Source organism: Acomys russatus, chromosome 20, assembly GCF_903995435.1.
Source record: "Acomys russatus chromosome 20, mAcoRus1.1, whole genome shotgun sequence".
Lineage (NCBI taxonomy): Eukaryota > Metazoa > Chordata > Mammalia > Rodentia > Muridae > Acomys > Acomys russatus.
The window spans coordinates 56691869-56714020 of record NC_067156.1 but is presented as its reverse complement, the minus strand read 5'-3'; the positions used below and the strand labels follow the sequence as shown (position 1 = coordinate 56714020).

The 22152-nt window shown below is 40.6% G+C and overlaps 1 protein-coding gene across 2 annotated transcripts; it reads right to left on the bottom strand.

Moving 5' to 3' along the window:
* Nucleotides 1-780: 780 nt before the first annotated feature.
* On the bottom strand, nucleotides 781-18273 carry Stard6 (StAR related lipid transfer domain containing 6). Of its 2 annotated transcripts, none has more exons than XM_051163576.1 (7): nucleotides 18126-18273; nucleotides 16202-16295; nucleotides 15967-16010; nucleotides 8942-9068; nucleotides 6333-6450; nucleotides 3962-4055; nucleotides 781-1280 (listed from the first exon to the last, which is right to left on the bottom strand). In XM_051163576.1, the coding sequence occupies exons 2-7, from the start codon at nucleotides 16289-16291 to the stop codon at nucleotides 1082-1084; spliced, it is 672 nt and encodes a 223-aa protein (XP_051019533.1). In that variant the 5' UTR covers nucleotides 16292-16295; nucleotides 18126-18273; the 3' UTR covers nucleotides 781-1081. The 2 variants fall into 2 exon arrangements, with proteins under 2 accessions (XP_051019533.1, XP_051019532.1); XM_051163575.1 differs by having other exon boundaries at nucleotides 782-1280; nucleotides 15967-16016; nucleotides 18126-18270.
* Between the last annotated feature and the right edge of the window lie 3879 nt (nucleotides 18274-22152).

The window sequence follows — 22152 nt, the reverse complement described above, 5'->3', positions numbered from 1 at the left end:
GCTGGTGAGGATGCGGAGAAAGGGGAACACTCCTTCACTGCTGGTGGGAGTGCAAACTTGTACAACCACTTTGGAAATCAATCTGGTGCTTTCTCAGGAAATTGGGAATAGTGCTACCTTAAGACCCAGCCATACCACTCCTGGGAATATACTTGAAAGATGGTCCACCATACAACAAGGACATTTGCTCAACTATGTTCATAGCAGCATTATTCACAACAGCTGCAATCTGGAAACAACCTAGATGTCACTCAGTCGAAGAATGGATAGAGAAACTCTGGGACATTTACACAATGGAATACTACTCAGCTGTCAAAAACAAGGAAATCCTGATATTTGCAGGCAAATGGATGGAACTAGAAAAGATCATCCTGAGTGAGTTAACCCAGACCCAGAAAGACACACATGGTATATACTCACTTATAAGTGGATACTAGCCCAACATAGATGTCCTCCGAGAGGCTCCATCTAGTGAGGGATAGGGACAGACACTGGGACATGCAGTTGGGCTCTGGATGAAGTCTTTTGTTTTCTTAAAAGCCCTGGATCCTATTTAAGGGTCCCTTAAAAAAGGCAGCACCACTGGCAGCTGTAATTAGTTTAAGGGCTGGGTGGTGTTTATCTCTCCCCTGGAGAAAGCAGAGCACTGGCTGACCCTTGTGGCAAATGCCTGTCAGCTCAGCTCCATTTCTGCCCTTGCTGACATCTTCTTGGAGGAAGTGGACAAGGATTTGCACACACACACACACACACACACACACACACACACACACACACACACACACACACACACACCTGATTGCCAGAAGAGGGTACAGATCTCAGTATAGATGGTTGGGAGCCACCATGTAGTTGCTGGGAATTGAACTTAGGACCTTTGGAAAAACAGCCAGTGCTCTTAACTTCTGAGCCATCTCTCCAGTCTGACAAAACACTTTTAAGTACTCTGTACAAGAATGATGTCTAGAGACGTACAACAGATTCACACACACCGACTTAGAAGTAATCTGGAGTAACAAACTACACTTATTAGCAGTTTTGCTGTCTGAAATCTCTATGGTTTAATGGCAGAATAATGGCTTTATTTCTTTCTGGGCACTGATGAGTGTGCATGGTGCCGTCCGCGTGCTGGTGGATTTCTGTATGTTTTTATGCCATCTTTTGCATTGAGGAAGAAGGTCACTAAATTGGAAGGCATAGATTTCTCAACTATCGATGGGGGCAATTTTCCTCTCATTTCTGTCTGGACAAACATCACTAGCTTGGAGTATGCTGGGTTTCTGTAAGCGAATGAAGAGTTACAAAAGATGAGGCATTCTTAATTTAATCTTATGAAGTGGCAAGTTTATAGAGGGTAGGATTCTTAAATTAATTCTCTCTGATTCTCTCCATAATGCATATGACAAGAGAGTTAACTAAAGGGGAAAACAGGAGAATAACCTGAGGTCACACCCTTATAAGATAAAAATTCTACAGAAAATACATTACAATTTTAGTTTGAGTACCCTTTCCATTTGTTATTTATTTGATCCTTTGAGTGGACACACAACCCTCAGAATGCATACCTTTTCTTTTCTCTGCACACCTGTTCTAATCATGTTTGTGTAGCATTTATAAGCTTTATTTGGTACCTTTATATATGTAAATTATTTACTTAATAAGAAATACAATACCTGCCTCGATTAAAACTGAAATAAACAAGGAAATGAAAATTATATACATATGTTCCTGTATATGTGCAGTTTTCCCAATGAGATATATTTGTATTTTTCCTTTTTATTAAACAGATTCTCTTTTCAAACAATATAATCTGAATACAGTTTCCCCTCCTTCTGCTCCTCCCACCTCTCCTCCCATCTGGATCTAGTCCCTTTTATGTCTCTCATTAAAAAAGAACAGGAGTTAACAACAAAACATAACAAAATTAAATATAATAAGATAAAATGAAAACCATCATATCAAAATTGGAGAAGCCAATCCAACATTACATTTATATAACTACTTTTATTAATTCCCCCTTTCCTGAGACTGGAATGCATCTCAGGCTGGCCTTGAACTCAGTATGCAACCCAGCCTGGCCTTGAACTCATCGTGGCAATCCTCCTGCTTCCACCTCCCAAGTTCTAGGGTTACAGGTTTATACTGCCATATTCAGCTACATGTGTAGTTTTAATCCTTAGATACTCTGGTTACAGAAAATACATTTGAGAACTTTAATTCATATTATCTTTTATAGAAAATTATAATGTGATTTTAAAAATTTAAAGCTGCAAACTATCATGTGAAAGGAAAAAATTTAAATGCAAATTCAAGGAAAAAAAGGAGTGAACCAAAAGTTTCAACCAATAAAGTGGTGAGGGCTTTAATGCACTTTGAAATGAGCAGGGCAGTGGTGGCTTCAAGTTGTTTATGGTGTATAAATTCTATTGAATTCAGGTATAAGGGCTACAGATCCATTTAAGTACATCAATATTTAGGATATACTACAAAGTTTGTCTATGTAAAATTCTGCATCAGCTTGAAAATTATGGAAGCAGATAGAGTTTCACAGAATGATTTTAAAATTGCAGTAACTGGCTGTAGGAATGTCACCATTTCTGGTAGCCCTGCGAAGAGTCCAGAGTCTATTAAAACTCTACTTGAGTTTACTGTGGGGTCACACATGTCAGAAAGGCTTTCTGCTGCTCCTGGAGACTAATTCAGTATGGACAGTGTGTTTTATAGCTTGAGTTCATATGCCTGTTGTCTAGAACGTTAGACTGTGTGGGAAGAGATAAGGAACCTTGGTTTCTGTCTGTGTAAATGGGACTTAACATTAACCCAGCAGGATGGCAGGCAGACTCGGCCCGACACAGTCATCAAGACCGTAAGAGTTGCCACTGAGAGTTGATGTTCCTCATTCATTTGGAGCACCAATTCACGTGTTTTGTTCTGCCAGGGGTCCTAAGATCTTGGCCACAGATGCAAAATTGACAAATAAGTGGGAAGACACACCTTCCTCCTATAACGACTATGTGCAGCAATGACAGTCCACTGACATGTAAAATAGGCCGTAATTAAGTTCTTCAGTTCAGTAGAAAATGCATTAGGGAAAACAGGGCTAAAGCTAAAAATACATTTCTCTCGTATGAGTTTATGTTTCACCATTAAAACTTTTATGCTCATTTATGTGTCAATTTTGTTATTTAATAAGAAATAATTTAGCATAAATTACAATTAATGTGTTCAGGAGATGACATACATGCATGTATACATCTACTCCAATTCAATGCAATTCGTGCTTTTACTGAATCTGTTTTAGGCTACCATTTGTCCTTCAGGTAACCACCTGCTGGCAGTACCTCACCTCTGATTTTGGCAGTTTTTATCTGAATATACCTAGGATGTCTCATTTTGTAGTTACGTTCTTTAAGCCAGTGATGCCAGACTCAGGGTAAAACATAAATGTGTGCTATAATGTCAGGGAATTTTATTTTACTTTTTAATTTAAATTGTTGGTTTTGTTTTCGAATTCTTTGTGAAGACACAGGAGTACTGTACCTACATCATTTCCTCCTCTGCCCCATGGGCTCCTCCCATATCCTTCTCCCTACTGCCACAACTTCGCAATGACCTCTTCTTCAATTATTGTTTCACATGCACCCTACTAAGCCTACTTAGTGTCCCTCATATATGCATATGCTTAAAAATTCCTTAATTTATAGTGGAGAAACACAAACATCATGGAAGGATTAGCTGTGAGAAAATATTTGTGTGCTTTATTATGCCCAGAAACCTCAATATATTTTTATTATTATATTTAAAAGAAAAATATTTTAAAAAGTTATTTTAAAAATTGCTTCTAGGGACAGCTTTTGTCTCCAATAAAACATGTTGGTACATATTTCTATTGGTAAGTAAAGTAAATCATATGTTCAAGTGAAAAATCTTGTTAAAATAAACACGTACGAATAACACTTACTCTTTCAGAGGTGAGCAGACATAGCCAGAGGGATGGTTATAACCACGGATATAATGTGAACTTGGAGGATATCCCGGGAAGTCCACACTGTTAGCTGTGATTTAAAAAGCTGACATGAGACCCAACTCACAAGGACAAAAACTTATTTCTAGGAGCATAATGTTAAAATGTGATAGCATTTGACTTCAATGTTAATGCTAGTTTTACAGTGTACATATATCTCTACTTGTATTTCTAAAGATGCTTGTATATTTTTATACAAGAAAAACTTTAAAAGTATCGTTTAAACACTTTCTGAGGTTTGAAACAAAAGAACACAGCGTAAAGAGATTGTTTTATCGGGGCCAGGGCCTCACTGACTTTCGTTAATACTTTTATTCTCCATGGAGTAGCTGAAGTACTTAGACACTTTAAATGCCTCCTTCTGTTAATTCCATGTACTAATTTCAAAGGGTAATTAAAATGTAGAATTTGCCTTAGTAATTAATTATGCCGCATGCTATGCACACTGCAGCAAAGAGAGGGAGGTGATTATGATTTGTGATAATTATATATTTTCTAAAAATAGTTTAAAATATATGACTTTTGCCACAGCCAGAGAATATGGATTTTCCTAAAGGATTTAAATGAAGTCTATGCAAAATGCAAAGTGAAATGGTAGGTAAAGAGTGGTAATTGGAACCACTTTCTAGACCGAGCCTATGATGCCGGCCTGATGGTACTGCCGGAAGTAATAATCAAGTATTTTTTCCATTTAAAATACGGAGAGTCTACTTCTCTTTCTTTTTAGAAATCTGTTACAGGTTAGCAAAGAGCATGACTTATTAGTGAGACATGATTTTGAAAATCACAAAGACTGGATTTTAAGACCTAGTAGTTCATTAGGTATGTAAGTCAATATTTTCCCTGCTTAATTTCTGGAAACTTCCATTTTAACAGTGAGATTATGCATACAAAATATGTAGCTCAAAGAAAGGTGAGCTTAAAAACACTAAAAAGAAAATTGACTATTCACAGAAAATTTATTCACTGGAAATTTCTTACAAAAAAATTTAGCTTTGTTGCTGCACAAAATGAATGGCTATTTTAGTTGCTAGTTTAAACTTGTATGATGCCTTGTTTATCATTTTTTAGACAGGGTCTCAATATGTAGTCCTGGTTGGCTTGTAACTCACTATGTAGACAAGGCCGACCTCAAATTCACAGAGATCCTCCTGCCCCTGTGTCCTAGGTGCTGAGACTACAGCATGCTCCATCCCCCCTGACCTGACATATTTTCATTTCTTTGTTTACTTATCTTGCTATGCTGGGGTGGAGCTTAGGGCCTCACATGGCTCTGCTAGTGCCGTGTCACTGAGCTAAAACGGCTCTTTTACCTTCCCTCTGACTAGTAAGAAATGGCTTGCTTTTAAAACGTGGAAATCCAGACGAGGCAAAAATTTGTACAGTAGTAGGCTGTGAAAACATTCTATGTGCTGTAACCCTGAAAACAATGACTAAAGCATGTGCACACTGAGAACATGGGTCTTTAGTGATCCCCTGTAAGACCCAGAGCACGGCTGTGAGCCGGAGGCCTGAGAGAGGTTTTGTCCGTGAGACAGAGTACTAGAGCCATCCTATAGTAAGTGCTGGGAAGTAGCAACACAGCCTCACTGTCTACCTGTGAGTGGCTGAAGGTAGAGGAAACAGAAATTACAGGATTAAATCAGATTCGAGAGGAAAAGTGGAATCTTAGCCATTACGCTGCCAAAGTGCTTTCACCATACATGCCCTTAAGTTTTCAGACTGTAAGCCCTTATGGTGTGAGGAGGCTTTGGGTAAGGGACACATGTTAACAAATGCAATTTACAGAGTCACATTAGTGCAGAGCAGGGTAGGGTTACATCAGAACTTGCATTCTGTAGAAGAGATAAGCACATTTAAGGAAAGATCGATCCAGCAGTATTCACTATTTTCATATTTTATACTCAATAGTGTAACAATTATTTTTATGCCTATTTTTAAACAAGCCAAGAATAAAATTGCGCGCGTGTGTGTGTGTGTGTGTGTGTGTGTGTGTGTGTGTGTGAGCGCGTGTGGTTTTCTTTCATCTGATTAAAAAATGTACACATTGATATTGTAGCTTACAGTCATCTATCTGTACTGAGTCCACAGTTCAGACTGCAAACGTCCAAGAGGAACTTGTCTACACAGCACTGTGGGTTTGATAAAAGTCTCGGCCTGTGTACACAACAAGCTTTTGGGTGGCACTGAATAAACAAACAGGAAAAGGAAATATAGTTTCATCTAAACTATTAATACTAATGATTAAACGCAAGAGTCCTAATGACATACAGTAATTCTAAGACATGGGCAAAATGTCTTGACTTACTACTGATAATGTCTGTGTTCCCTTCGTAGTGCTTGATGTACACCAAGTCGATAAAGTCTCTGGAGGAAATGGAGCCCATGGCGAAACTTTGTGTAATGGTGTGGCATATAAACGTGTCCTGCAACAGACCAAACCATAAAGACTGCAGGAGTTACTTAACGGCAGTGGCTTATTGTTCCCTAAAGTACTTCATCATGTATGCTTAGCCTGTCTTTGGGGGAAAAATGAGGTTTAAAAGAAGTGTCACAAATCAGCCTGCATTCTCAGTGTTACAAGATATTAGAGCACAGTTATGAGCGCACATGTTTAGCAAGGAACATGAAGATAATTTTTTTTTTCTATTTGTAGATGGAGAAGGCAAGGCCCATCTGATGAAACTATACACACAGTTAGAAGTTCAGAACCTGGGCTCTTTGATTTCCCTAAAGCCCTGTTCTGTCAGTCTATGTTGGGTAGGGAAAATACTCTGAATAAGGCCTAAAATTAAAGACCAGTGTTTAAAGCCACCTGGTGAAACTGGATTCAGACTGGCTTAACTACACATTCTTCTAGCTCTGTGCCTTCAGATAAGATTTCCCAGAGTCCAACAGCCATCCTCACTAAATGGACCCACGGTCACTCCTTGTCCCTGTCAGTGATTTCAGCTCTCTGCTGGCCTATGTTGCATGACAGAGTTTTCCTGGGGAGGCATAAAACACAGGACTATTCATTCCAGAAAGGGAACCCATGACAGACCACCATAAGGGATCTACCAAAGTCCACGTCAGTGAGCTAGTGAGTTTTATTAGGGTTACTTACAGGAGCAGAAATAACTCAAAGACAGTTGCACTACCAAAGCCCACCCCAGCATTGAATTACAGCTCATAAAAGCTGGAAGCCTGGAGCTCACTGCATAGCCTGCAGGCAGCTCAGAGTTTGAGAGTGTCTTTTGCAGGTGGCTCGGTTTATCTCTGCCTCTTCTAGGCAGCTCAGCTGGTCCTGGTTTCTTCCAGGCAGTTGCACAGTTCTCTGCTTTTTTCCAGGTTGTTTGCTTGTCTGAGAGACTCTCAGCATTCTTTACTACTCATAAAATCATGAGGAGGAGGAGCCTAGTGAATCTGGTCACTTTCAGGGACTTCCTGAAGCCATTTTGAGTTGTTTACTTCCCGTCTTAATGGAACTTCCCTAAAGGATGCAATGTCCCGCTTCCCCTAAGAGCACCCTGTTGTTTCACTTCCTTGTAAACAGCCTATCATAAAACAGCCTGTACAGTTTCCCTTTTTACATTCTATATCTCAAGAAATTTCCAAGATGGAAGGCTTTAACTTGAGAAAACAGCTACACAACACCTTAGCCTGCTTCCCCTGCAGCCTGTGGCTATTTAATCTGTTCTCATGTTGCCTGTGTGGTAAGATACCCTATTCTCCTGGTCCATAACTATACACCACTGTTTACCTCATTTGCCCATTGTTTTGTATATATGTCTCCAAGAGTGACAATCTTTCCTCATCCATGGGCTGCATAGCAGCCTGTGAACATGCCTAGAGGTGAACGTTACAAATGTTAAAAGGAAGGGGAAATGATGACATTATTTAGCAGTGCTGTGGAGCACTGACTGGAAGGGGCAGGAACTGGTCTAAAGCCTGGCTTGTATCACATATTTGCCATAGGAGTCTTGGGCAAGCTTTTTAAAGAGTGCCAAATGTAGCATTCTTTCCTACTGACTTGCAAAACAGCAGACATTTCCGAAGTATTAATGGACCCTTATGGTCAGTGCTACACGACGGTGAATGAAAACTTCTCATGTCTGTTTTCATTAGTGAAGCACACTGTTTCTCAAGCTGACTGCTCAAATATCGAAAAGATCAAAGGCATTGCTTACCTGCCTCGCCCCCCCCCCCCACCATGTACCTAGTGCTTTAACTACAATACTATAATACTGTAGCAAGTGTTTCTCTTCTGATTCTCTTTGGTATTCCATGTGGCTCTTTTGTTGGGGTGGCCATCTCTTTACTTATATTTGGGAAATTTTCTTCTATGATTTCATTGAAAATATTTTCTAGGCCTTTGGCATGGTATTCTCCTACTGTGCCCATAATTTGAAGGAGATCGATCTCAAATGTTCCATTTACACTTACAAATTATTTTTTAACTGATTGATTCATTTTTTCTATCTTATCCTTGTGCTCTGCTATTCTATCTTCTATATGATACATTCTATTGCCTTTTTTTTTTTTTTTGAGTTTTTCATTTGACTTTGAGTCTTCATTTTCAGTTTCATATCTTCAGTTAAGTGTGATAGTCCAGGCTTATAATTCTGTCACTCAGAAAACTGAGGTTGAGAGCAGCTTGGGCAGGATGTGGTCTCAAACTAAATTTTAACAGCATTAGTGGTGTGTGTGTGTGTGTGTGTGTGTGTGTGTGTGTGTGTGTGTGTGTGTTTCAGAGACAGTGTTTGTGAAGCATGCAAATGGCCCTTAGTTCAGTCCCCAACTCTGTAATTAATACAAAAGCAGCTATTTTCTATCTATAAGACATATAGTCAATATTAGTTTAAAAACCTTAATTCCTAAGACATTAAAAAATAAGCAATTCAGTAAACAATTATTTACTATTAAATATCAAATTACCGAATCAATCTTGTGTATGACATTGTACCCTTTCAGGGATTTGTCCCATGTTACTCTGTTCTCGGGTTGGTAGAGGAAATCAGAGAGCTTAGCTGCTGATTCTGGGATTATCCCTTCAATACGATACCTATGGTTACCAAAGAAAAAAAAATTAAAAACTAGCTTAAGCGGAAGATATACTGCTATTGACAGTAAAGATAGCAAGCAACAGTAAACCAACAACAGTGAAGTGGAGTACCCCACAGCTACAACACTTGGGACATAAAATGCTTTTTATTTTGGATTCTTTCTAGTCTTTGCATATATGTAAAGACATGGGGATGAGATCTAAGTCTAAGCATAGAACTTGTGCTTCAGAGTCTTTAGATACATGCTCTATACGGGGATTTTATACAATATTTCAAGTACTTTTGCTCAATACATTATATTGGGTGGGAACCAGCATAGCTTGCTTAAATAAGCATTGCAGCAATTATTTCAAAGTTTGATTTTCTAGGCAGGCCTGGTGGCGGAGACCTGTAATCTCAGCTACTTGAGGGGCTAATCAGGCAGAAGAATCATCATTTATAATTTCTATCTAGGCCGGAAGGTGAGTTCTAGACCAGACTGGGCAATTTAGTGGGACCCTATCTCAAAAGGTACACAGACAGTTTGGGGATACTGCTCAATGGTAGAGAACTTTCCCAGCACGTGTTAGGCCCTGATGGTCTATGCTGTGACTACATTTTTTAGAGACAGTGACCTTTAACCCTTGTGTGATGCTGTTGTCCATTAAGAGATTAAGTGATGGGGCGGGGGGAACCTGATCCAAATGCCCTATAAGCAGAAGGTGATCTCACCAGCTGACAGTTTGCACAGACTGCCCCAGACTGTCCTTCCTTTATTTAATGTCTCTCTCTGGGAAGACTGTAAACTCTGATAGTGACATCACTTTTTGTGTTTCTAACCTAACCTAATAATACCTACGTATACCTTTCATAAAGCAGTTCTTTCTGAGATGTAATTACTGATGGCTAACATAGTCTCTTAACTGCCTCCCACCAAGTGACAACAAACAAACTGGGTTGGATATACTGTCTACCTTTATGTACTTTATCTGGTGGACAGCGGACATATTGTCCAGGCCCTCAGTGGAAAGAATGGCAAAAGTGGACAAACTAGAGATCACAGGGATATGAAGGGCAAAGAGGGAAACACCGTGCCAGAGCTTTTTGGGGGAGAGTTGGAAGTCTGTTTTACAATTATTTACGACAATATTATAAGATACTATTGAACTGTTGACATCAATGATAGTGATTGTTTTTCTTATGAAATAATGATAGAAAAAAAATCTGTGAAATGACCTAGTTCAAGCCCCAAATTCCAGTTTTGAAAGAGGGCTATACAACTTACCACTGAATCACCTAACTTTTGTTCTATAAATTATTCATAAGGTGGGAAGGCAGTGGAGTTTAAATGATACGGTTCTAATTATCTTATTGACACTATGTGAATGATTGTTTATTATTTCTATTTACGTGTGTGTGCCTGCCTGAGTTTATGTGCCCTATGCAGATGCCCACAGTGTCAGAGGACATGGGATCTCTGAGAACTGATGTGAAAGGTACCTGTGAGCTGAGCTACCTGATGTGAGCGCTCGAAGGTGTATGTTGGTCCTCTGGAGGAGCAGCAAGTGCTCATAAAGACTGTGGCCCTCTCCAGCTCTGGGAATGGTGTTGATGGGGAGACGTTTTAGGACTTATGCTTAGGAAGATGCTAAATCAGGATGCATCCTATGCTAAGTCAGAGCTTTTCACTTTGGTCACAGCAACTTTACCCATCACTTTTGTTGCTATGCAATGTTAAAACTCATTTGAATGTGAATACTGTTAGTTATAAGATAGACAGCTATCTCATGTGTCTTCCTCAGACGGTTAAGAAAGGATTGAATGTATTGGTAATGATCATCAGCATAAAACATAATAGCTGATAGGAAGGAAACGTGAACAGAAAATAAGCATGAAATGTTAACGCAGAAAAGGTTCTCTGTAGATGGCGTCTCTGGACAGTGTGCCTCAGTCCTCTGTAGATGCCTTCTCTGGACAGTGTGCCTCAGTTATTCCATGGATACTTTTAGGATTCGGAAGAAATAATGACTAAGATACTACAGGTAGCCTTTGAAGCAAAATCCTGGCTTCTAAAAGGGTTTGTTCCACTATTACAATGTAGGTGCCCTGGGGATCGTCACCTGCAGGCCGTTATGCACCTTAAAGGGGGTGAGCAGCAATGCTATCATATTGTGAGATAAATTAACATTTTCTTTGATGAATGCCTGACATAAGTTAGAGGGATGTGTAGTCGAGGGCAGAAAAGGAAGGTGTTCTGAACACAGATGTGCTGTTCTCCTGATGCATAAAATAAAACCAAGTGCTCAACATTAACCACCAAAGGTCCTTTTTGGGGAGTAAATTATTAACAAAAGGCACAAATGCTAACAAAATATAGAGACTACTTTTTATAATGCAGTATCTTTAACTTTCTGTTCGGAAAGCAATATAACAAAAGCCCATACACTTACTAAGTAAATAGTTACCATGTGCCTATGTTCTGGTGTAGGGTTACCACAAAACACAAGGGTGACTTATTTCTAGGCTCGTTCCTACTCAAGTTTCCATTCATACTACTTCATATTCTAGTAAGACATATATAATGAATTGAAAAATAAATTCCATATAGTGTCACCTTTGAAGGTTCCAACAGCAGAACAGTTAAACAAGGGCTGAGTGTATATATGCAGGACAATTGGCCTGGTGGGCAAGAAAGGTCACTCTGAAGGTGAGATAGTGAAGCTGAGAACCTGACAATGAAGACTGACATTAACTGTGGAGAGATATGGGGGGATGTATGCCAAAAGGAACCAACCAACCAACCAACCAACCAACAACACCCAAACAAAACAGCCCTCCCCCCGCTGTGAAGGCTTTGTGGCTAAGTACACAGTATTTGGCAACACATGTCTTGTGGATGTAATAGAAGGAGAAAGAGAATGATGATAGGAAATGAGGCTGAGAGTGACTCTGAGGTCAAGATAAACTGTTTGCCTCTTATTTAGATGTGGAAAAAATCCTTTAAAGGACTTTATATAGGAGAATGAAAAAACCTGAATTATATTTTCAGATCCTGCCTTGGACACTGGGTGAACAATGGGGTGTGGCTGAGCAGGAACAGAGACGGGAGTCATTCACACAGTCCACTGAGAGGTGGCGGCTGTAGCGGGGTAACACCGAGAAGCTAACAGAAACCTACTCTACGACCCTTCTCTAGTCTGTTTTAAAATACATCCTTACTAAAAACAGAGTGAGCGGGCTAGCTTCGTGCTCTTGACTGCAGAGGGAATTGCTGCACCTGCCCGGGAATGCAAATCTGCTCAACCGCCTGCAGCAGAGCTCAGGTAGGTGACAGAGGAGGGCTAGGCACATCTGAAATTGAGAGAACACTGATGCTCATAATCTTCTTGTCTTCTACAATCCACAGTAGACAGTGACCTAACTCACGCACCATGGGAACACCAAGTGCAAGAGGAGACTAGGAAGTACCCCTTGAAATTCACTAGCAAATATGAATGGCTCAGCAACCCAGAGTCACCGCTCCAAAGACCAACACAGAGAGTTATTATCAGTTGAGTTGGTTGTTTGAAAAGAAGAAAATTTACCAACTCTTAGCCAAACTAACCAAGAGTAATAAAATCTAAATTAATAAAATTAATCAACATATATACTTGGAAAAAGATAGCGTTTTTAAATAAATGGTACTGGAAAAACAGAGCATTAACCTGCAGAAGAATGAAATTGAGTTTGTATGCCTCATCTTGCACAAAAATCAATTCAAACTAGATTAAAAAATCTAATGCAAGACACAAAACTCTGAAAGTGGCAAAGGAAAACACTCCAGGGCACAGGTGCAGGAAGCAAACTTCTGAAGAGAACCCTAACAGCAAAGCAAATAGCCATAAGATGTGATGCCAATTAAAACGCTCCTGCACAGCAAAGGAAGCCAGCTGAGTGAACAGCAGCCCACAGAGTGAGAGAATTGTGGTCAGCTATATTTCAAACCGTTAATACCTAGACTGTGTTTTAGACTGTAAAAAATTAAACACCAAAACCTTCCCTGCCCAGTCAATAAATGGACCAACAAACTGAGCAGCGTCTTTCACAAGAAGAAACACAAACATGCAATAAAAAGGAGAGGTGTGGAACTAAGCAATGATTGGGCACCATGCGGCCACCAGCTGCTCCTAACCCTGTGAGAACGATTTCATATATAACTCCCTCCAGCCCTCATTCCCTACAGTTGTGTTCCTTAGCTATGTCAGTTCAGTAGGCCCTGCAGCAGGACAATACTGCCACCTATTGTTTGAACCTTTTACTATCCCTTCTTTTTCTTTTTGACTCCTTTCTCTTTTGCTGTCCTCCTCTTCCTGTCAGGTCTCCTTAAGGTCGGAGGCTGGCCTGGTTTATGATAGCTGGGAAGTATCAGTCACAAACTTATATCATTTTTCCTTTCGTGCAACTCTTCTCCCTGCTGTGTATGGCTCTCTCCTCAACTTCCCATCTAACGATGTAACGCCCACACTGGTCTCATTGTGATTGATTACCTCTTTTTCTCTGCCTTTCCTCATACTAACATCATTAGTATACACAGTACGACTGGGGTCCCTCAGTTCCTCAAATTAATATTTAACAAGGGTTGTTTTGCTAGACTATTTTCACAGTTGGCTAACTATTGGATAGTGACTTGTGCTGCAGATAATGTTTAACCCACAAGGGCCGACTACAGATGGAGGAGCCCTGTGCAGGAGCACCTCAGTCTAACAGATAAAAACATCACTACAATTACAATCTAGTCTCCCCCAAACACTGCATATAAAGGTCTCTGAACAGAAGAAAGGTGGACTGAATTAGGAGGGCAACAACAGAAATCTCAACCAAGGCTCTAATTCAAGATAGGTAGATCCCAGTGTGAAAACACAGCAGGAAGCCAAGAGAACCTGGCTCTGCCTAACATCACTAACACCCCATAGTAATGATCCCCAATTAAATGACTTCAGTGAAATTCCAGATACAAAATTTAAAATAGTGACTATAAATATGGTAAAACAACTCAAAGAGGACTCCCGTATTTACCAAGAGGATATTGACAGCTGAATGAAACAATGAAATCAAATCATAACATGAAAGAAAGAATATAATAAAGAAAAATTCTGAGGAAAACTTGAATCAAAATGATGATAGAAATGAAAACACAATAAGTAAATAAAAAGTACCGTTGAAATCTTTGGCTGGATGTGGAAGAGAAAATGTCAGGGGATGAAGATAAAATACAGGAATTAGATCATTCAATCGAGGTCAATGATAAAAGTTTAAAAATGTATGAATGGATTATGCAAGTACTTTGGGATGTCATGAAAAGGCAAGCATATGAATTAAAAGGCACAAAGGAGAAGACTTTCATGCAAAAGGCATATAAAATATTCTTAATAAAACCATAGCAGGTTCAAGAGGCAGAAAGAAACCAAACAGAACCAGAAAAGAAGCTCCCTGATTCATTATAGTTAAAAGACCAAATGTACAGAACAAAGGAAGTATCTCATGAGTTGGGAAAGAGAAGGGCCAAGAGACACCCAGAGGCAGGCCATCAGAACAAGTGCTGGGGTTTCCATCCAAACCACGGCAGCAAGCAGGAATGGGGCTGATGTCCTTCAGACTCCAAAAGAAAGATTACAATTGCCGTAGTACCTAGTTAAAACACCTGTCATAATGCACCGTCAAAGAAAACCATTTCCATGCCAAAAGCTGGCTAGAAGAACGGTGCTGCCCACAGTAGCCAGAGTTTTTCTGTATCCAGTTAGCAAGACAATCCCCACTGATGTACCTACAGACCAGCCTGATCTAGGAAAGCCTCCCCTGAGACTCTCTTCCTAAGGGATTGTACATTGGGTCAAGCTGACCATCGATATGTTTATTTCCCTGGTGTATCTCTCCCACCCCTGGTTTAGTTTTTGAAAGTGTCACTATTAGGGTCATCTATTGCATAGACAACAACAACAACAAGAATTACTTTCTTGGTACTTATTAAAAGGAAGGAGAGAAATTCACTCCATCCTTATCTATCAATTTAAAAAAATGGCATGCAGGAGGCTAAAGAAGAAAAAGTTAGTGAGACCTATCTCCAAAACCAAACAACAAACTCACGAACATTGGCGTACAAATACAGGGAAACTTTAGTAAGATGAAAAATAAACAACAACCACAAAAACCCTACTATCAGCCAAATGTACAAAGTCTAGAACTTCAAAGGAGTGGCTTCTAAAAATTTGGTCATGATCTCCTAAAACATAAAAATTTTAAAAAATAATAAAAAAAAAAAAGGTAAAAGGAAACCTTAAGATATGTCAGCACAGTCACTTTTAGTGTTTGAAACAGACTAACCCATCAATTATAGGGAAAAACCTGTACTTATGAATAAGAAAGTTGATAGGCATTTGAGAGAAAAGTGAATGATTCCAAACATCATAAAAATACTAATGTTGAAAAAAACAAAACAAAATAAAATAAATCTAATGCTAAGGCCAGCCAAGAATGTCAGTGTGCTTCTGCAGAGCTTTCCTTTCCTAGTGAATCAGAAGGATGGTTTTGTGTGTATATACATTGTTTTCTGGTGCTAGAGACCTATCTCAGGGCCCTGTTCATGCCAGGGAAAGTGCTCTACACTGTAAATCTGCAGAAGAGATTAATTTACTCCGTGACTATATTCAGGTCTGGAAATTGGTGCACAATACACAAGTACTCTGCTTTATAAAAATCACATGACTTCATGCATCATCTCCTGGTGAGTATGAAATAGTTTGTTTTGTTTTTTTCGAGACAGGGTCTCTCTGTGTTAGCCTTGGCTGTAGTTTATTGTGGTTAATAAAGTGGTATTTACTTCCAGATTCGGTAATGCCATTGAATTGAAAACAGTGACTGTAAATGGGAAAATGTACTCACAGATTGCCGAGGAATATTCTAGAGGCCTTGCTGGAAACAGTTATCTTTTTCTCAAAGGGGAATAAAATCCAGAAATAAATTAACTGTCAGATACGGGAAAACCAAACAAACTGAGAACAAAACAAAAGCAAAATTATGATTTTTTTTGGCTTATAAAAGGACATATTATTTTAAAATGTCTTTACAGTAAACTTTCATTAAGAAATAAACTCTTCAAAAATGCTTGTTTTCTTACTGAAGTTTTAACCACTTTCCAGCCAGACAGATCTTGATTGTAAGCTAAAACTTGTTCAGCAGTTTGTTGGGCAATTGCCTTATAGTCCATCTACCTGTGAAAATTTAAAAAGAAAGATGGTAAAATATAATCATATAAAGAACAAAAAAATCCATATTGCAAAATCTGGTCTTGAACTCATAAACTGAAGCCACTCTTCTGGCCCAGACTCTCAAATAGTTGGTACTATAGTCATGCTATAATACACTTTAATGCTGTTTTTCTAAAACAATATTTGTCATTTAGTGATACACAACAATTATTTCATCACCTGCACTCACAAACCTCTTTCTTTAAATGAGAAAATGTGCAAACGTGTACAACACCAGACCTTGAAATCCCCTGCGTGGCATCTGATCCCTGGCCAGTGTGAAGCGTGGTATGAAGTATTTCTTCTTTGTTCTTGATATAAAATTATATTATACATAACACCCTGTAGAGTCAAAGTGTTAGATAAAGCTCTAAATGTGTTAAATGAGTGCCCAGGGCATGGCATGTTCTTTCAATAAGCCATTATGTCCACAATGTTCTTGTTTTCTTTGTGAGATGTCATAGTCTGTTCATCATGTGCTCTTGACATTAGCCGTGTGGAAGTGGGTGGCCGAGGCCATATCTGGCTTGTCACGTATGCTCCTATTACCTGTCTTCTTGTTCACTCAGCCACAATCATATCAAACTCCCAGATAGTCTTCAAATACAACCAAGAAATGCCCTATTTCAAGGCCTTTATCCTTACTGTTCTCTCTCCTTGGAAAGTCCATGAGAGATTATGCTTCTGTGAATCCTTTGCTTAAATGTCAACGGTTCAGACAAGATCCTATCCAAAGCAATTCAGTTTATCTAAGCACTGTAAATGACTGTTTCCTTCCTTCACATTGACAGACTGAAACTGGGTAGATATTAGGTCCTGAGGGCAGAGACTTCGTGGATAAGACCAGTATCTTTATAAGCTCATTTGTCCCCTCTGCCCTGAGGATACAGCTATAAGGCAACAGTCTGCCGTCCAGAAAAGTGCTCTGACCAGGCATTATAGTGTGCTGGTCAGACTTATGGCCTCCAGAAGTGTGAGAATTAAATTTTTGCTCTTTATAAGCCACCTAGGCTATGATAATACGTAGTAGTACCCCAAAGGGACTCAGTACAGTAGTAGTAAGTATAGCAAAACCAACTAAGATATTTTGTTGTGAATATGTTTCAGAAGCTGGCATATCACGGCCCTTCAGCCCATCCATCTGTTTTCAGTTAGGAGGAGCTGGAGAGATGTTATGAGGAACACAGTAACATGTGGGTTCAAATCCTGACTCTGACACTACAAGCTGGTCAAATGCCTAGGCTCTGAATTTCAACTGCTTACATTTATAGAAAGGAGATAATGATGCTCGCAGAGGTCTCTAATGGTTAAGAGAGTTATTCTATGCAAAAATGCTTGAAGCAGTGGGGGGTTTCTTCAGGGTGGTCAACAGATTAGTTTCTTAGAATGAACATTTATAAACATCACTAAAATGTTATTCAAATAACTGCCTCCAAGCACCTTAACACATCTTTTGTTGTTGTTGTTGCTGTTTTTGTTTTGAGACAAGGTTTTTCTGGCTAGCCTTGACTGTCCTGGACTCACTTTGTACACCAGGCTGGCCTTGAACTTACAGAGATCCACCTGCCTCTGCCTCCCCTAGTGTTGGGATTACAGGCGGGTGCCACAGGGCCAAGCCTACAACTTAAAGCATAAATATCATAACATTTAGAAGATCCTTAGCTCTCACCTGACGCTTGCTTGCCTTCCTAGAAAGGCACAATACCTAGGCGCTATCTTTTGTATTGGAAAAGCCACAGTACAACATTAGAGAGTCCTGGACTCACTTTCCTAGAGAAGTGCTGGTTCCTTTACCTTTCTCAAACCTTCGCGCCCCATGACACCATCCTCCAAATCCTGGTGGCGATCTCCATATCTGTTAACCTGTAAGGCAACAATGCAAGACTATTTTGATCCATAACTTAGGTCAACATATTTTATAAATTCTCCACAATGTCCTCCCTTAACACTTTGTATCTCGACTAAAAACACATCCCTCGGGATGGAAATAATGTCGTACTTTCCTATTGTTGTGATAAAACACCGTGACCAAGGCCACTTATAAAAGAGAGCGTTTAATTTGGGGTTTACGGTTTCAGAGGATCAGAGTCCATGTGACAGAGCAAAGGCAGGCGTCAAGAGCACCGCAAGCTTACATCTTGATTTGCAAGTTGGAGGATAGACACAAACACTAGAAATGTCACAAGCCTTTTGAGGCCTCAAAACCTACTCCCCCCCCCCCCCTCCTCCCCTTCTCCTCGCCCCCCCCTCCCAGTGGCACGGCTCCTTTATCAAGGCCACACCTTGCAGTTTGTAGTTCTTCCCAAAGAGTTCCGCCAACTGGAGAACAAGCACTCAAACATCTGAGCCTATACAACCTTTCTTATTCAAACCCCTACCAGGCAGTTTGAAAGAACTATTGTTTCTTCCATTGTGATGATTGAATTTATCACCTTAAGCAAGTGTTCTGCCACTGAGCTACATCACAAAGCCAAGACACTTTGAAGGTATTGTTTATGAATAACCTTTAAAAGATACCTAGATGGAATTTAGGTATTAAAAAAAAAATCTAGTCTTTTTTAAGGTCATGCCATAAACAATGTTTGGCTATTCTCCAAAATGGGCTTGTCCTAGGTTTTTACTTATCAGTGATTTAGCTAATATTGATCTAGAAATCTCACAATTATTTGGCACTTATCATTAGCTGTAAGTTTCCACATGGGTTGTATCATTATTTTAGACTCACTTCACATTTCCATAATATGTGCTTAATGAACTACCTAATTCTATTTTATAGCATCTTCCAATGTCATGTGCTGAGAGAAATGAGAAGGTACCGTTTAGAGGGTAGAGAGCGTACAGGAGACAGATGAGTTACAGTTCTATTACCTGATGAGGTAACAGTGGATGAACTGGGACGTATTCGGGCAGAAGTAAAGGATGTCTTCAGCCATAGAGACAGTGAAACACAAACGTTGATCAATGTGGAGATAGCATCTTTTTTGGTATAGCACTTGGTTGCAACTTGATTCTTTTCACCTCACATCCTGTCCCAACCTGCTAGACAGGTTCACACAAGTTAGTGATCTTTATGTTTGTATAATTTCCCTCTTTCTGTGCTGGCCGACTGGGTTCCTAATCCGTGTTGGATCACAGATTCTTTCCTGGGAAATCAAGGTCCCCGAAAAGTTTGTTATATCCCATCCACAGGCCTGTCCAACTTTCTTCCCAAGTCCCGAATCTGCGGCCTGTTTGAGATGAGCGGAAGCCTAGGAGGGTCAGGATGGGGGTGTTTCTGAGGGAGGACTTCCTGGGCAGAGTGCCCTTGGCTGAACTGGTCCCTATATTTGGGGGCGGTGGGGTGGGGTTGGGGTTGCTCTGAAGCCACGCAATGCTCACTGGGAAAGACCTGGGCTTTGAATCAGCCTCTCAAGAGAAAGGACTTGCTACAGAGAGCGCCTCCAAGTCTACTGCATGGTTCCCTCTCACAGCCCAGGAAGTCCAGCCTGCCAATTGTGCGCCGAGTGGCCGAGAAGAGCAGTGGCCGGGATGACTCAGAGAGAAGACAAGGGAGAATCCCCACGTCCCCTGAGGGACGGCGACCTAACGCCCCTCCACGCCCTTTGACCTCTGAACTCCTCGCGGGGCTCTCCAGCCTCCGCGGCATCTCCCCGCGCCGAGCGCTGCGCATGCGCCCCGGGGCTGGCGCCATGTTGGGTCCGTTTGAATGCGAGCGCGGGGCGGTGGAGGAAATAGCGGTCTTGAGGAGGGCGGTGTCACGCTCGGGGATGCTTCGTCGGCCCGTCCGGTTTGCGAAGGTCTTGGGCTTTCGGCGGAGATTGTAGGAAGTGTCCCGGTGAGTGGTGTGCGCGGAGCGCAGCATCCTTTCACAGCTGGACGCTGGCGATGGGCGGCGGCGGGACGGAGAAGGAAGACCCTCCCGAGGGAGGGGACTCTATGGGAAAAGAGTAGGGGCATCCCGGGGTGCGGTGAGCCGAGCGGTCCCCACTAAGTTCGGGACTGCGGGTGCAGGGCAGGACCCTGGGGCTCGGGGGCCGTTGTCACGCGGCGTCCGCGGCCGCCTCGGCTGCTGCAGGGTGGGGTTTCTCAAAGGACATGTCTGCGTCCGCACAGGGATGCTGTGCCCCGGGAGCCGGAAAACGACACCCAGCACACGCGGACCGGCCGACTTTCTGCAGCCCAATGCCTGTCAAAATCAGTGTTCCAGATCCATCGACGCTCCCCTTGGCAGAATAAACCAGCCTCGGCTTCCTTCCAGCATTTAGAACGCTCTGAGCAGCGGTTTCCAAGAGTTGCTCTCAATTTCCAGAGCGACCCTTGTGCGCTTTTGACAACAGCAGCCTTGTGCTTTGAATCGAGGTGGTTGAAAATATTCCGTTCCCCTTTTATCATTCAGCACGATGGATTTGATTTTGGAGATCCAAACGGAAGAGCTTGCGAAGGGAATGGTAAGATATATGGGATTTACTTAAAATATATGTAATTGGGACGAGTCCTGTGACCAAAATGGGAGGGAGGGAGTTAAACAGTTAAAGTATGCTGATCATAGTTGGAAGCAGGGCTATACGTGTACTGGGGTTTCTTAAAATAGTCTCTTTGCAGGGACTATCAGTAAGACTTTCGGATTTTTTGTCATGTAAATGGAGGTAAGTCTCAGCCACTCAGAACTAAATCCAACAGCCTTCCCTTTGAAGATGTTGCTTGTTCTTAAGGGTTTGTGAAGTGAAATTGGCAGCCTATTTTGTGTTCTGATAAGACATAAAATGCTCTCCAAGTGGATTTAGTTAAGCTAATTTAAAGGTTCATAAGAAGGATAAAGAAAGCACAAAATTCACTTTCGTCCAGTTATTCTTTAGAGAAAAACCAATCGCAGAGCGCTGAGGAATGGAGAAGCTTTCATTCTGCCATCACTAACCAATGCTACCTCCTCCCTCAGCCCCTGAGTGCTAGGAATACAGGCAGGAGCTGCTACAGCCCTGTCTCTTCTTTGATAGAAAATATATTATATTTTAAAGTCAAATTAGACACAGCTAATGTGACATTAAGCAAAACATTTTTTCCAAAGTTATATAGCCAAAATTGGACATACTGATGTTGCAGTATTGTAATGTGTCACATTCTATCCGTGAATTTTTTAGTATAGAAAATCCTTCAATTCTCGATGACTGTTATTCCCTGGCTGAAAGCACCTATCCTGTTACTTCTTGTTTACAAATGTAGATATTAGTGCTATGCTAAAGAGTCTCAATTTCAAATAGGAAAACAGAAAGTTGAATACATGAAATGAATTTCCAAGTCAGTTGTGCTTTCTTATGAAGGTGAGCTGAGTCTATTCAAGAATGAAAAATACAGGAGCTGGAAAATGCAGCGGTTAAAAGTACTGGCTGCTCTAGAGCACCCAGGTTTGATTCCCATGGCCCACGTATTGACTCACAGTTGTCAGTAGTTGCAGTTTCAGGAGCCCTTTTTTTGACCTCCTGGGCAACAGGCACACATAGAGTACACAGGCATACATGTAGACACAACACCCATACACAAAATAAGATTTAAAAAATTGAAAAAGAATACAGGTATTGAGGATATAAAAAATAAAGGTTAAGAGGAGATTCTTAACATATGTTTTAAAGGCTGATTGCTAGCCCATTCTGAAATAAAATGTGTAGTTTAGTTGTTTTTTTTTTTTTTGGTTGTTTTGTTTTTTTTTTTTTTTTTTTAGATATTAGTTGTTTTCTAAAGTTATTTTTTTGGGGGGGCAAAGATTTGGCTGAAATTGTACATTGGTGCTTAGAGTATTGAAAGAAGATATTATTCCTTGTTCTTT